We start from the raw sequence: 16,587 nt of genomic DNA, 5'->3' as shown, positions 1-16,587 counted from the left end.
CTATTTATAATACAGACTATTGGCAGAGAAGGAAACCTTATACAAATATATGCAGCCTACCTAAGGATCAGTTTCACTCAGGAAGCAAAAATACACCAAATGGCCCATTTACATAATGCCACTTCCCTTACTTGGTAACTTACTATTATTTGTGTTAGAGAAAAACAAAGCTTTCTAATTTTCTGCCTTAAAATGTAGAACAGGAGCACAAAACAATGCTCAAAGAGATGGTCAAAGTGCTGCAAAGAGAGAACAGGAAGGTAGGAAGAGCCGTTTCATGAGGCATCTCCTCATGGCCTCAAGCCTCTGGATTCCCAACTGATCTCTGGCTCCTGTGCGCCCTCCCTGGCCTTAGGTGCCCTACTTCAGCCTCCACTGCACAAGTCAGGCTCTGTGATAACACACTAGCTTGCTGTCACTCTCAGTGCTTGTGTTGATCTGTCGCTGCTAAGAAATTCAAGACGCAAAGATTCAAATAAATAGAAAATCATGACCTATTTCACCTTCACTGTAAGAGAGATCAGACACTATCTCCAAAAACCCAAAGCAGAAAATGAACAGTGACACAAAAGGAAGCACTCCAAAATGATACTTCCAGAACGATGGTGGAATAGACATTCCAGAGCACCTATCCAATGGAATACTACTTGATCCTAGATCCTTTGCAAAAGAAGTATAATAAAATATTCTTGGGTTTGAAAGACAATAAGTACACATGTGACTGAATGAAAAAACAACAGGGGTAAAAAAACAATGGGCTACAAGGGTGTGCAAGAAGTCAAACCTGGAATTTTCCTGGGGCCAATGCCTAATAGGCCTAACACTGGAACCCTAAAACTGGCAACTTAAGAAAGAGAGGCTGAACCTCCAATTCACAAGTGAAACCAGGATCTTTAAAGGGACCTAACATGGTACCAAGTTGGCAGTAGTCCAACTGGCTTGTACCCAAAGATAAGGTAATTTGCTTTTGGAGGAGACATACATCTATCTGGGTCCTCAAGGTCACCACATATGAAAAACAAAATATCACTGAACACACAAGGTATTAAGTGGGCACTAAAGAGTCTGCAGAAATAACAAAGCATACAGTTACATTCCACTAAGGGCTTCGGCAAGTAAAATTTTTAGATAGAGCATGAAATAACTAGCATTGAAATATTTAACAATATTTAGGAGAAAAGAGATATCTGTAAAGGTTAGAAGTTAGACAACGTCTAGAAATTCAGAAGGGGCAACACTCCCTCTGCTGGAAGAGCGGGGAGGATATTTTGTATATGAAATCTGAGATTATTCTGGATCTTCAAGAACCCACTAGGGCTAGACATGTATATTTAAAACTATTTCATGAGATTCTGGTACAACTCCCAGAGAAGAACCACTAAATACATAAATTTAATATATGCATTCCCAGATGTCAAAAACTGAAGACTATAGGAAGAATTAAAATTTGATTTTGTACAACTCCCTTCCAAACCCTCTTCTCTGATAATATTAGCATAACACATTTGTTTTTCTCCAGCTCTAGGGTTGGGAGGGCAAAATGAAAAGTGCAAGATAACTATACAGGCTGGGTATGGTAGTAATCCTAGAGCCTTGGAGGCCGAGGCAGGAGGATCTTGAGTTCAAAGCCAGCCGTTTATTCAAAACATTTTCCTCCAGTGAGTGCTGAAGGTTCCAAATATGGAAAATGGACCCTACATAAGTCACTGTTAAAACTAATATGTTTCAAATATTTCAGAAATAAAATTTTGGTGATCTAAATAATAATAAAAAATGCACAGAGGGCTGACTGTATCATTCAGTAGCAAAAATCTTAGGTACCATGTTGGAATACCTAGGTCTGTAAAGAGTAATAAGTACAGAAACCCAACCTAATGCTGTAAACTGGGTGAATAGTTTGGGGAACATTTGGGCCAGGGCTGGTACACACACACACACACAACACACACACACACACACACACACACATACATATACATTAAGTTATAGTAGGAGAAACAGTTGTTAAGGTTAACTGGAAAAAGATTATGATGGATCTTAAGCACCCTATTAGTCAAAGAATTCAGACTTCAAGCAGGAAGCAACAAGTTAAGATTGTCATTTGGGAAAGATAATTTTGGAGTCAGTGTAGACAATATCCTGAACATAAACACTTACAGAAAAAAAAACAACAGCTAGTGTTGCATTAAGGCATATTATTCCTAAAATCAACAATTTGAAAAATTAAGGTCATAAAGGAGCTTCAAAGCAAAGGATGGGTCTCTAAACTTCAAAAAAAACCTCCCAGTATATTTAAAAAAAAACATTACATTTTCAACTATGCGATGATATAATGTGCACCTCTTTAATACAGATATAACCTGCACTTTTAAAATGAAAAATTATAAAGGGAAAGTGAATGATATGGAATACTTGAGGTTTGTAGGAAAAGGAAGTTTTGGAACCAAGTTTCAATCACAAAAAATGAAATGGATTCATGGGAAAAAAGAATTGGAAGTTGAGGTTATAGGAGGCTGAACAGAGGATCCCACATCTAGAAAAGAAAGTAAGTGAGGCAAGAACTAAAACTGCACTTAGGTGGTCAAGCCAAGGCAAATAGGGTGACCAGCTGACCCAGTTAGCTCAGAATTGTGTTTTTCCAAGAGATGAGGTTTTCAGTACTAAAACTAAACAACAGCCCTCAGAGGACCAGAGAGGCTAATCTCTTAAGCTACCATGGTGGAAATTCAGAGAAATTCTGGAGGTATAAGAGTACAGGTATTGTCATGATCTTTCAAATCTATCTGGGTGCAGCCCCAGATCAACATCTTCTTGAGAAAGACCCTCAGGCAATCCAGGCAGAGTGTGATGACCCTATCACCATACACACATCTCAGCACCTCTGCTCCCCACACTCCCATGCTGCTGCAGCTGCCTCTGGTCCACTGATGGTTGCAGAATTGGATGATTTGAAAAATGTTAAAACACAAATCACCAAATGAGCAAAAACATAAAAGTAAAGTGAGTGTGGTAAACTGCTTTCTCCTTGAGGGGGATGGTGTTGCCCATCAGAAGTCGTAGTGAACCAGTGTGTAAAGAAGAACACTAGCCCTGTACTCACCTCAAGTGTGTGTTCAGTGCAGGCTCCTGCAAGGGCAGGATGTAGCCCCCACGGACATGAAGGTTAATGTGGTTGAGAGGCGCTGCTAGGTCCTTCCACACTCCCCTGGCATTAGTATTTGCACCCTGTGGGATGAGGAAACAGAAGATAAGGGAGAGGACACATTCTGCCCTGAACAGTGCATCTGGAAGCAGCCTCCTGTACCCCACTGAACGTGCTACCTGCTCATCAACTCAGCACCACCTGACGGTAACCTTCTGCCTTCCCTCAGCTGCTGTGTGAAGTCCTGTTGGGCTGCTTTATGTCTAGGAGGGTCCACTGCCTTTCAGCATGTGTACAGTACATCTCACTTGAGGTCCTAGTGTGGATAACAGCCCACCTTCACCCACAACCTCTTTCTGAGGCACAAAGCACAGCTACAGGAGGCTGCACAGCCATTCCTTCACCTCTTGTTGGTTCCTCACACACTGTCCACAATTGCATGTCTTCAACTGCTCCTTCACCAAGTGCCTCCTCAGTCGCCATCTGTCCTCAGTCTCCACTCCCACCCACCTAACCAAAGGCTTTGCTTCCTACTTCACAGAGAAGATCAAAGTGAGCTCACATACTTTGTAATTCCTCTTCTTCTACTCCATACCTGAGTGCTCATGATTGACATCTTTATCCTTCTCATGTGAGAGTGGATCCCTTGTCTGAACCAATCTCTAGAAATCCTAGGGGACCTTCCACATTTTCTCAACTAGAGCAGGGCTGCTCAGTGTTGGCACTACTGACATTTGGGGCCGGATCATTCTTTATTGTGTGGCTTTCCTGTGCTCTTTGATGTTTAGCAGCATCTTCAAATTCTACCCACCAAACCCTAGAAGCCACTTGCTTCTCCCCCACTGTGACTTTCCAAATGAAGCCACGCATTGACAAATGTCACCTTGGACACAAAAGTCTAAGGATGGTTCCATAGAGGTAAACAGAGTGGATATTGAAAACAAATAAAATGATGTATACTTTAATAGTTTATTTACAAATAGATGAAAGCCACATTTGGCAGGGGGGCAGATTTTACCAATATCTACTGAACAACAAAGAATAGGGTCCAAAACATGTGAACATTAATTAAAGAAGCATTCCTTCATTAACCCCAACCAGGGGAAATTCATTTTTAACAAACATTCAAGTGTTCCTTTTCTCTAAGTTGTTTGCCGCATCAATTTTTTATCTTTCCATTTCATTCCTTGTACCTCTCTTTCTCCACCTGAAGCTGTATTCTACTATAAATATAGGGTAAAAGAAGTCATTCTAGGAAAATTGTTTCTTAGTTCTCACATTTTGCTTCCTTTAATGTGGTACACATACTTATTTCAAATGCATTAGTGTTTATAAAGCAAACAGTAGCTCTTCTATATAGTAAGCATCATGGGGAAATGTGTCCAGGATTCCAGCACCTACAGCTCAGTACAGTGCTTGGCACGTGTGTAAGGCAGCAGGGGGCAGTAGGAGACTTGTGAGATGCCAGAAGTACAAAATGTAGGGAAGACCTCACACCCCAGGTCACACAGTCAAGCTCATCCACACAATGGTAGGCCACACTACAATGGGTATCCAGGGTCCTCCCTGATTTAACCCTACCCCAGGCCCGGCAGCAGAAAGTCCCAACACACTAAAACAACTGTTAGTGTATAGCACAGTCCACATGCACACTCAGGGCCAAGGCTAAGCTCAACTAAACAAAGTTGGCTGCTCTCTGCCCTGAAAGTCCTGGCGGGAAAGCCCACAGTAGAATCCAAACAGGTTGCCACCCAAAGAACAGACCCACAGGCAATAAAGAAGGAAGACAGGAATGAGTGCTCCAGAAGACATAAAAGAGAAGACTCCACTTCCATTGACTCACCCTGTTTTCACACAATCCCACTGCAATCCCTAGGATGAGAGGGGCCAGCACATGTGCTGCTGCCCACCTTCCCCCGCATTTCTAGTCTCCCACATCGTTCTCCTCAGGAAGTCAGAAGAGGAAGCCTGACATCAGTGTGAGGACACTCCTCAGTCTTCTTCAAGAATCATCTGTTTTCTAAAGGAACCCCCATCATGGAAAACAAATTCAAACACCTTTTTCTTTCATCTGGACTCCAGGACACAGGCCAACCCTACACAACTGCCTTCTTCTCCTTCTTCTTTGGACAATGCCTCTACACCTACTAGATTTGCAAGAGGAGGCCCTGGTCTGTGGATCCTTTACACACTGCCTCATACTCCACTTACTTAGGTAATTAATACAGAGTGACTTTGTTTCAGCATCTATACTGTAGAAGAAAAATTTGAAGGAAGAGAGAGGGTGAAAGAATTCTCTATATATTTAGGAATTTTTCAGTAGGGGAGGATAAAAGTAAAAACTATAGCACAATTTCAATAAATTACTAGTGTTTCAGAACAGGGAAGAGTGAATGTAGAAGAAAAGACAATAAATGGCATGAATTCCCACAACAAGCTGAGTGAGAAACTAGATGTGCTGTTTCTCAATGCTCCTGTGAAAGAGTGGACTTTGCCCATGTGGAGGAGAGAAAACCAAGGCTACAAGGTTGTAAGCCACTTGTAAGAGACCATACAGCCAACTTGTTCCCTGAGGTCTATCAGATGTAAAATCTTTGTACCTACATGTTGCAAGGTGGAGAAATATTGAGAAAAACTTACTGTGTAGTAATCATACCAGCGGGCCTCAGGGAAATAGGCATTCACATTTCTGGCATTCTAAAATTAAACACAAACAAGCTGTGAGCATGAGGCACTGTTCTCAAGACCTATGAAGCAATACAGGCAGGAAAGGGATAGCCAGTTTGTGGTGGCCGATACCCATCTGTCTCAGAGCCCTAAAGATCAGCACTACTGAGGAAGTCTTCCATTCTTCAACATTTCAAACACAAAAATAACAACACACAAAAGTTCACAGTCCCAAAACAAGGGGCTTCCACATAAGCCTTAGGGATCTAGGAAGTCACAAACAAGAATTATATTGGCTCAGAGGCTCACGGGAACATCCCTCTAGAAGATAAACACCTAGGGGTAGATGTGGATCAGGAGAACACTCTGGAGGCAGAACAGGTTTGAGGAAGGTGTGATCTCTTGGTGTTTTAATGAGAATCCTAAGCTTCCATGGAGGAAGTGAAGACATGGTCATTGCTGCCTGCAGGACCTCGCACAAAAGCAGGGCAAGGCTGGAAGAGGCAAAGGAAGCCTCACTGGGCTGGTAGGGGTTCTCAGGAAAGCCTGTTTCCGTGGTGACCCTGACTATGATGGATTCTTCACACTGAGGCCCCAACTAACCCTGGACTCCTTATTTAATCAATAAAGTAAAATGATATCTCAATACATCATAAGGCTACCATTTTTAATTGATTGTCCAATAAACCTGAACTTCTAGGAACTAGAGGAAACTGAGGCCAGAACACCTATGTGCTGCACTTCTGCTCAGAAGGAGAGGAAGACACAAAGGTAGAACAACACCCATGTCCCGGGATCTACACGCACCAGGCTTCTGCTCCTGCCCCTATTCACACACCCTCACACCTGGGATCCACCACACATCTGAGGCCTCCATACTCACAGCCTGCAGCACGGGGCTGACAAGGAAGGCTGGACCCAGCAGGAACTGATTATCTATGTCCCATGTCACCGGGTCTGACACAAACCTGGGAATGGTAAGAAGATGTCACAGTCAGAGTCACAGCCCAAGTCCCCATGGAACAAATCAAGTTCAGAGGCAAGTCTCCCCTCTAACTCCATCTTATGTAATCTGTAGTCTTTGTCTAGATTGATCAGGAATACACAGGCTTCCATATTCTGTATGTCAAGTTACCTTGACCTCACAACTGGTTCAGATATGATTAGACACTTGAAAAATTCTCCACTGTTTCCAGATGGCACATTCAAAATGCAAGGAAGGCCCTCAATACTTTTTTTATGATTTAAACTCATTTGGCTTTAATTATTTCAATGGCTACACCACATACAGAGTTCTTTGCATGCACAAGTTAGAGAGAAATCAGGCTGTGTTGCATCATTTCAAATATTTCTCACTCAATAAATAGCCTTTCTCAATAACACATATTGTGAATAAAATAGAGTTCAAAGTGTAGACTCTGCTTGAAGAGCTTATGACAAAATAAATCTTATCTTCATTGAGAAGAATTTTTTGCATCAACTGCCACCCTACAAAATCAAATAAAATGCATCACTCCCTGGGACCCCAGCTGGACACTTACTCGTGCAGAAGAGGCCGCACCACAGTGCTGCCCTCCATGTGGGCCTTGAACATCAAGGTGTACAGATATGGCAACAGGGTGTATCGGGTCTCCATCACATTCCTGGAAATATTCACAAAGGCAGCATCCCAGGACACAGGGTCTTGTCTCTAAGGAATAAAAGCAAAGGTGTTGAGAGCCCAACCCAGGGACCCTAGGGGACAAAGGAGGTAAAGGAAAGCTTGATCCAAGTACATCACACACACCTAAGCTAAAGATGATTAAATACACTTAATAGTCTGATAATAAATAGTCAGTGAGGATCTTCCAGGAGACCTCATGGACTTTGCCAAAGAAACACTTCAGGGATATACTTGGAGTAATCCTTCCTACACCTAAAGAATCCTCTGATAATCCTGAGTATTTTGGCAATTGTGAGGAGCTTTGATGGCTTTGAAAATCTCCCAGGAACAAAGATGGTCTGGACTGTGACTCCAAGGTGAAGGCTGCACAGCATGTGAGGCAAAGCACGTGAGGAAGGAGGAAGGTCCTACCCTGGTGCCAATGGTGTTGTGGTTCCTGGAGAAGGGGTAAAAGGCTCCCAGCTGCATCCAGCGAGCACACATCTCATACTCAGCATCTTGAAAGAACCCACAGATATCTGCTCCCGTCTGAAACCAGAGGAAATGAAACCAGCCTGTGGGTGATTGCTCAGGGGTGTCAGAGTCCTCTTAGGGATGAGAGCAGCAAAGGTCACTTACATAGGAGATGCCAAAGAGGCTGAACTCCATCATGCCTGCAATGAGAACCACGGCTGTCAGGAGAGGCATGTGTGCGCCCTGCCCTCTCCTCCCTCCTTTCCCAAGGCCAGCAGCTCCCTTCCCTGCAGCAGAGGCCCCTGGGAACAAGCCACACACCAATGATAGATTTCTTCAGCTGGTCCCATGCGGCAGTATTGTCTCCCAGCCAGTGTCCTCCCCAGCGGCCAGAGGAGGGGAATGTGGAGCGGGTGATGACGATCCCTCGCTGTCCAGTCACCTCCTGCACAGCTCTGGTTGGAGGGGAATGTACAGGTGAATTGAGGACACAGCAAGAAGAATGGAATAGGGCTTCCCTTTCCATAAAAAGAACAGAGGACATGGTGACAAAACGTTGGTTAAGTGAATGGAGGGAATATGGGAAAGTGAGCAATGGAGAGGGTCCTACTGACCAATGGACACAACACCACCTTCATGGTGTCTTAACAGGGATTTCACCATGTTTTAGACCCACTGGTTACCCAGAGAGTAAGAAATCACTGAATCCTGCCACTTACTTTTTATCTCTTGGTTATCTGTATTTGAGGAATAGGAGAGAATATCACTTTATGGGATTTTTCATAGGATAATTTCTAATATTCATTGTGTTTAAAGGATGTGGGTGGCTAATTCCACAGAAGGTCCATTTATTGTACATTAAAAATGGAAAAAATACGCTAATATGGAAGTTTCACTGTTGAAGAAAAGCTTAGATATGTACAGTCCTTATGTTCCCTTTACCTCACGTAACTAATGTGTTTAAAGAAGCAACTGCACTGTGTAATACTAACTGGTGCCATCACGTGAGTCTCCCCAAACAGAACTACTACTTGCTCACTTATGGGACATATCCTGTTGAAAGTTGACTTCCTACTTATAATCACAGGGGTTAGCCCCATTGTTAAGGATTATTGGTTTCAAAAATAAAACTTGTGACAGAGTTACAATTAAATGTTCTTCAATCTTGCAATGGGATTGCTATGAAAAACTTACAAGTTATGCCCAGCACTATGTGTCCCCACAGGCTGAGCGAACTGGAGAAGGAAAACAGTGACTCACTCATATGTGGGTCTGGTCTGGGACCACCCATACAGGCTGTGCACATCATAGTGTCGCACGCGGGAGCCATCTGGAAGGATCTGCTCACTCTCCATGCACAGGGTCTTGCTGCTTAGGCCCCGGTCCCTGGACTCCAGATCTGAGGGAAAAGATTTGGGAAGGTGAAAACCAGCCCTGAGCCTTTTAGTCCCTGACCTCTCCTTAAGACATTTAACTACACATCTTAAGATGGACTTGACTTCACCATGGCCCCACCCATGGGATTGTAACTAAGAAAAGGGCTTTCTAGACAAATTCAGGAAATTTGCCCAAGAGATCCAGAAACATGCACCAAAAAGTTTGGAAAAGGACTTGAAATGTTTAGTTTCTGGCCCCCAATAAACCAAAAAACTCATAGGGCTCTGCTGGTCAAGATAAACCTCTGGCTGTTGGGCTCAAAGAATGATTATCTTCCATCTTCCATCAAGCCATGGAGAAGCCCAAGGGTCCTTACGTGGCATGTAGGGAGGATGGTTCAGACTGGCATCACTGCAGCCTGCAGGAACAGCCCCATTCACAAAGCTCGATGGTTCATTCATATCCTAGAATGTCAGACACAGACACTGCTTACTCTTAACTGAGAGACTTCCTGTCAATTGAGAGTCAAGGGAGTGGTGAAAACATCATTCACACCAGTACACCTGCTCCTGTGTGTGCTTGCACAGTCAGGCTCATGAAATCCAGATAAGAATTGGCTAAAAAAACAATTGATCCCTAAAGGATGACTGACTAGAAGGTCAAAACAATACTCCCTCAGGGTAAATTCTTGGCAATCTCTGTAGAGGCATGACAGAGTGAGTTACAAGCTACAAGGAATATCAGTTCAGGAAATGCAGCATAACATATCCAAAGTCTTTCTCAGAAGTTTACTATCACCTTGACTAAAAGTCTGACTTTCATATGGTAAATCACACCAAGTTAAACACACACACACTTACAATCCACATGCCATCAAACTTCAAGCTCCTCTCTGGATTCTCTGGATTGTTGTACAGTTCTGCAATTTCTCTCTTCCACCACAAGGCAGTTGAATTACGGAAAAAGTCAGGGAAGGCCACATAAGCTCGGTATTCCTATAAAAACATATATAATTCACTTTCCCAAACGAATATATCTGACAGCAACAGGCACTTTTGAAGAACCTAATTAATGAAAAGACATGTACTACATTATGGCAGAGAATGAGAATCTCAATAGAGCCTACCTTATGTTCTTGGCTTATTGAAAATACACTGAGGGCAATGAGGAGAATTTTGGATGAATTTTACACATTTGAAAATGTCCATAATCTGTTTCCTTTCCATGCCATCATGAAGGCTATCAATTGACACCCTGACTCACTATCCCCTGCTTCAGATTCCCAACCTGCTCTTTCTATCCTGCCTTTCCCTAAGCTCTCCCAAAGATCCTGCAGGGGCCAGGGAACAACTGTAGCTGGAAAAGGGCGGACACCACAGGCACTGTACCAGAGGAAAGGCAAAGAGCAGGTGGCATGGCAATGTGTCATATCCACTGGCAACATGGGAAAGGGGAGAGATTACATTTCATGACATTAGACTGGCATTTCATTAGTGTTTTCTGCGGCTTCAGAATCATGTGAGCATTGCAGCTGTGTGTAACATAATATGGAAAAATTTAAGGAGGAAAAGCAATGTCTTCAACTTAGCATGGAAAGTGGATTCACATATTAGTTCTTAAGTAGATTGTAAGTTTGTATCATACACTTTTGATTGGACTTTATGATCCCTACAAGGCAGAGCTTAGAAACTGTCATAAGATTAAGGGAATGATAATAAATGTTCAGTGTTTAATTTGGGAAGAACATCACTCTGTAGCAGCAAATATGCATGAATGTCTACATATTCTATGTTGTTTGTTAGAAAACACTCTGATCCTTGGTGTATCTCAAAACAATTGAGCCTCCTCTGTGGTAAACTCTGCCTCATATGATGTAATGAGCTAAATAATGCTGGAGAATAGGAAGAATCCCCTAAGAGGACTTGATATAGGCAAGCTCGAGTTGCTTGTATAATGCAAAATGGTGATTGGGATCCATATGTCTAGATAAAAGTCAAATGAGGAACACCAATAAGAAAACAGTAATGGATCATCATGCACAGATCTGGTTCACAGATGACAGAAAGGGCAAGAGGCCATATCACTGAGATTTTGGTTCCTTTGTTAGGAAATGGAAATAGAAAAGTATGGAAATAGACACAGAATCTTTCATCACAAACAGAGCTCCAGTTATGGCCATCTCAGAAACCGTGGTATGTGTGGAGAGTGGGGATTAAAGAAATGAATCATGATCAGCTGTTTGAGAGACAGAACTGTATCTCCTGTAGAATACATGTGGTAAATCAGCCCAACCATGGTTTCCTAACTTTACTAAATGCTGCTGTAATGATCCTTACCCATGTAGTAAAAATTCCCTCCCCTTCGCCAAAGTGCTATCCAAATTCATCTCTTGCCATATTGCTTCTGTCCTCAAATTGTGATGTTCACATCTGCACAAAAGCCCTCAGAATTACTTATTACAATCCATTGAATGATACTTTAATTCAATTCCTACATGCCACAACAAACTTTCTGAATCAAACAGTGAGATTCAGACTCAGAAATCTGCTTTTCCACTGCTTCATGGATGTACATTTACTTGCATATTTGCTTACATACTTGCTTGTTTATATTACCCTCAGGAATGCCAGACCTGAACATCAATAATCTCATTTAATTCGTCTCAGCACATGGGTACTACTGATTTAATGGTTATAATTATTCTAATTACCAATAATTTCTTACAAGCTATCTAATATATTTTTGGTACCCAAATGAAGCATTTTTCATCAAAGGCACAATTTCACATTGGGTTCAAGAGAATTCTTTGTGAAGAATCCCATGCTATTAGAGGTAAGAGCATCCCTAGTCACTGCCCACCAAATATCAAATGATGCTCCCACATCACTGACATAAACAAACAGCCACACAGAATTCTGAATCTGCTCAATATGGAAGCCCCAAATGGCTGATGAACTGTGTTAATTCATGAACTCATAAGGTAACAGCCAATCCCTTCAATAATGAAAATGACCTTCTACTAAAGACAGCGAACTTGTGTGTCAGATTGGCTATGGCATGATTTGATTCTATGTCCTCGTGGGCCACCTGGATCACTAAACCTCAAACAATCCTCAGTAAGAAATGAAAAAACAAGTATTGAGGTTTTCTTTCTTATTTCCTTATTAGCTAGAAAGTAGATACATACACAAATAATAGATGAAAAATTAATACTTAAGTGAATATATAGGAAGGAGAATGAGGGAGAAAGAGAAAGAGTGAAAGGGTGAGAGACAGATAGATAATGATTCAGTACTAGTCAATAGAAAAAAATAATCTTGAATTGATTTTGAATCACTCCTACCAATCTGCCCCAGTGAGATTCTATTTCTTTTACTTCATCTATGTACTGCAAAAAATAAGAATGCAGAATATAACTGCCAGATAATCTGAACAAAAATATGGGTATCTCATTTTGATTCTAGAGTGCTACTGTTACCACCTGGGAATCAGAAAGTTAAAGACCAACTAGTACTATTCTCCCTCCTGCATCCTAGACCTGAGCCCTTGGTCCCCAGATTTTTCTAGTGCAAATATCAGTCTTTACGTCTAAGAATGACCACTGGCCACTAAAATTAACTAGTCTGGATAAGGCATGAACATGTGGCCTACCTGTGCCAGTTCCATCCCTTACTAATGTCTTTCTCTTATCCCTCCATCCACTGACTAGGATCCTCCAGTATAGGAAATGTCCTCTAAGCAGAGCATTAACCCGTGAGATCCTATAGAAGCTAATAGCAAAATTTATAGATACTGTACATTGTTCCCACAATACTACTTTTTCTGATTAATCCTTGACCTTGAGAGTTTCAAGACATTACAACTTATGCTACTTTGATGACCATATAGAAGCCATATTCTATGGCCCCTTGATCCTTGGTAGGTATCCTTGGTTTTATTTTCTTTGACTTCTCAGTACAGTTATAAATATTCATAAGCTTCACATGATCTACTATAATTTCTGTCCAGAAAGAATAATCGTTGCTGAAGAGTACATAAAGAAGTACCAGAAAAATATTGGTTCTCCTGAAGAGGCCAGATACCATCCTGACAGCCCTGCTCAAAACTGTTAGAGAGAAACTGATAACAAAGCAGACAGGCTGCATCAGTTCCCTTGGTACACTTCTTGGCCAGAACCTCTGGCTGAAGTCATCATGGACCAGTGTGGAACCATGTATTCTTTCAAGCAACAAATACTTAGTAAAGCTAGAAAGAAACCTGGGTCAAGCTGCATGGGACAACCTCATTGCAATCAAAAACCTGCTCCCAAGGGTAAATTTTTAATCAATACTGGAATCTGAGAAGTAAAAATAAAGCTGGGAGACCCATTCACTAAAGACAAAGGTTAGAGATACTAGTTAAAAGGAATACTCAAGGCAACAACAATAAGAGACTCATTCTAAGAAAAGATTGGTCTTCCTTGAAAGTTTCATTCATTGGAAACTCAATAGGCCTATGAAATCAGGTGGGTTTGAATTTTAAAAAACCATTGTGTCTCCTAAAACCATGGACAAATAATTTCACTTCTTTGTCAGTTAAGTCACATAGATAATAATACTTACCTCCCAGTTAGACATTACACAAAACTGCATTTAAACTAATTCACACAAAGACTGACACACAGCACACCTTTTCTAGGAGCTATTCCCTTGCCTTGCCCAAGTCTTTGGCAGGGCATGTTCAGGATAGTGGGTATGGGTTCCATTCCTAACAACCTGGCCTTCACCCAACATCCACAAAGGGCTCTTTACCTCCACTTGACTGTCCCAGTCTAGAGAGCTGTTAACAACAATATCAGGGTAATCAGGCCACACCTGCAGAGAGAAAAATATTTAACAGCAATGCACTAGGCAATTTACCTAAGTTGGATTCCTAAGACTGTCAACCACAGCCCTAGAGGGTAATAATACTTTTGATTATCATGTAGGGTTTATCAATATAAAAGTGAAATCCACAAAGTCTTTAATATATCAATGAATACTAACTAAAAAAAATGGAAACTACTGACATCAGTATCCACAAGAAACGGGTAAAACACACACAACACACAAACTATGGCCCTCTCCCACGATGGAGACTAGTAGTCACCACTTAGATCATACCTTTCCCCAGACAATGCCTCCACCATTTGGATATTTGATGAAGACATCATCCTCCACTCCCCGAGTGAAGGCAGGATAGGGCTTTGTCTCATTGCCAGAAATGGCTGGGTCCTGCAAGCAAAGCACAAGTCAGTCGGCAAAACAAAGAGAGAGATTGACAAGGGACAGAGAAAAAGAACTTCTTCATTGGGAGGTCCCTAGCTTCCACCTGCCCTCTAGAGTTTCTGGGAATCTCTGGAAATATACTTTTCTTATTGTACTTGGAGTTCTCTGTTCTTCATATGGATAGAGGGACAAGAAAAGTGGTTCTCCACCCAAGCCCAGTCCTCCTCCCAACACACTCCATCCACACAGGCACAAAAGGACTCACCAGGATGAGGATGACCCGCATCCCATCAGCCCTCATGCGATTGATCAGGGCTGGAAACCCAGCAAACTTGGGGCTGAGGGTAAAGTCCAGCTGGCGCTCCATGTAGTCAATGTCTGAGTACTGCACATCCTGGGGGAGGACACAAGGAAACAGTGGCTGCTGGTGCTGAAAGTCCAGCTCCCAGAGGAGAAACACTCTCCCCTCCTGATGGTGAATTCAAATGGCTTCCTTTTGACTCTTGCCAATCCTAGCTCTTTCAGTATGGAAACTAGAAAATTCATCTAATTTTTCAAACTTTTACTCAAAATAGAGATATAATATAAATCAGTAAAAATAGGATTGTAAAGCCTCTGTATAACGGCTATTGTGAGAATATATAAAATCACTAATGGGGAAATTACTTTGTCAATGGCCATTGTAAGGTTTGATTGCATTCCCTTCCCCAGTGTTGCCCCTGATAAAAACAGTTTATATTAAGAAGAAAAGAAAAGTTAGCTACTCAGTTGTAATACAATCTGGATGGTAAGTTGGCTACAAAACTTAAAAAAAGAAAAACAAATTCTCATGATTACTGTTGGCATGCAATCCCAGAGGTAATTAGAAATAGCTGTCTTATAAGAATATGGTACATTACATGATGTACTTCCCATTAATGGAACAATTGCAAATGATTGAACAATGAGTAGAATAAAATTCAATTTGAAACTGCTCTGTAGGATCAGTTATAATTATTCAATCCTGCTTCTCCTCAAATGGATGATAAGAATTTATTACCATGTGTATATCCTTTGGAAACATATCTAGAAGCCCTACATTCAGCCAGTGAGTAGCTCAGGGCTGATAAAATAATGTTTGCAGTACAAAAATTTTGGGATTCATCAATACATAATCATTGCATTGGGACTAATTTTATTTAATTACCACTACTATTCTTGAGGGAAATTTAATCTCATGGTGCCAAGGACTTTTAGACCAAATGTCTAAAAATGAATAAAAGAAATGGAATCATATTAGAGTAGAAAACTTCTGGACCCTGCCCTATCTTGCTATTCTGAGTCACTGAGTCTACAATGCTATAATATGGAAGCTAGGCCCCACTTGAATTACTGTCAGAATGGAACTCAGTGTGTCATCATGTCAGAAAAAAACTTTTGTGCTTTTGCTGAACCTCACAAAAACCCAACAAATAAATCCAGACACAGAGAAGCCTGAGTTGGCTATGAGCTTATAGAGCCAGTGCACCAACACTGAGACATACATAGGGGATCTGGGCAGCCACCATCTCATCATACAAGCTGGAAATCTCAGAATCATTCTCATATCCATAGCGACACAGCTGGAACCCCAGGGACCAGTAAGGTACCATCACGGGTCGGCCAATCACCTAGAATATGGACAGAAATATTATTCCTTACAGGAGTGACTCAAATGAAGCTGTACACCAAATAATAAGAATATTTTTCTAGTGCCCCAAGATAGACAATCAACATATTCAAATCCAGAGAAAACTCAGCAGATATAAAATTACTAGGATACCTTGAGAAAGCTTCTTTCTAGAATAAAGCTTTTCTCTTGGAATTCTGTACAATCTAAATTTACTCTCATTCCTAGAGGTGGCCTAGGTTATTGCTGAAGAGAACAGATCCCAGAGGGAAAGTGCCTGTGTTAACACACAGGCTCATGTCCTGCTGGTTCTGTGACCTTGAACAAAATTAAGTAATCTCTTCATGTTTCAATCCTTCACTGGTAAATTAAACATAATTGTAATGTCTTT

General features: G+C 41.5%; 1 protein-coding gene across 1 annotated transcript in view; it reads right to left on the bottom strand.

The window, feature by feature from the left end:
• Window positions 1-16,587, bottom strand: part of MGAM (maltase-glucoamylase) — a gene marked incomplete at its 5' end in the record, with an annotated part of 191,181 nt that overhangs the window by 61,507 nt on the left and 113,087 nt on the right. The window contains 14 exons of the mRNA XM_081284046.1: window positions 3,101-3,225; window positions 5,783-5,839; window positions 6,693-6,777; window positions 7,351-7,499; window positions 7,884-8,000; window positions 8,091-8,125; window positions 8,247-8,380; window positions 9,186-9,324; window positions 9,679-9,766; window positions 10,163-10,297; window positions 14,093-14,155; window positions 14,444-14,554; window positions 14,814-14,942; window positions 16,072-16,197. Of these exons, the coding sequence (XP_081140172.1) occupies window positions 3,101-3,225; window positions 5,783-5,839; window positions 6,693-6,777; window positions 7,351-7,499; window positions 7,884-8,000; window positions 8,091-8,125; window positions 8,247-8,380; window positions 9,186-9,324; window positions 9,679-9,766; window positions 10,163-10,297; window positions 14,093-14,155; window positions 14,444-14,554; window positions 14,814-14,942; window positions 16,072-16,197 (1,493 nt within the window). The remainder of the gene's footprint in view (window positions 1-3,100; window positions 3,226-5,782; window positions 5,840-6,692; window positions 6,778-7,350; window positions 7,500-7,883; window positions 8,001-8,090; window positions 8,126-8,246; window positions 8,381-9,185; window positions 9,325-9,678; window positions 9,767-10,162; window positions 10,298-14,092; window positions 14,156-14,443; window positions 14,555-14,813; window positions 14,943-16,071; window positions 16,198-16,587) is intronic.

This window comes from Spermophilus citellus (assembly GCF_964194105.1).
Source record: "Spermophilus citellus genome assembly, chromosome: 3".
Taxonomy (NCBI): domain Eukaryota; kingdom Metazoa; phylum Chordata; class Mammalia; order Rodentia; family Sciuridae; genus Spermophilus; species Spermophilus citellus.
Note: the sequence above shows the minus strand (reverse complement) of the source record. Positions and strands in the feature narration are given on the sequence as shown.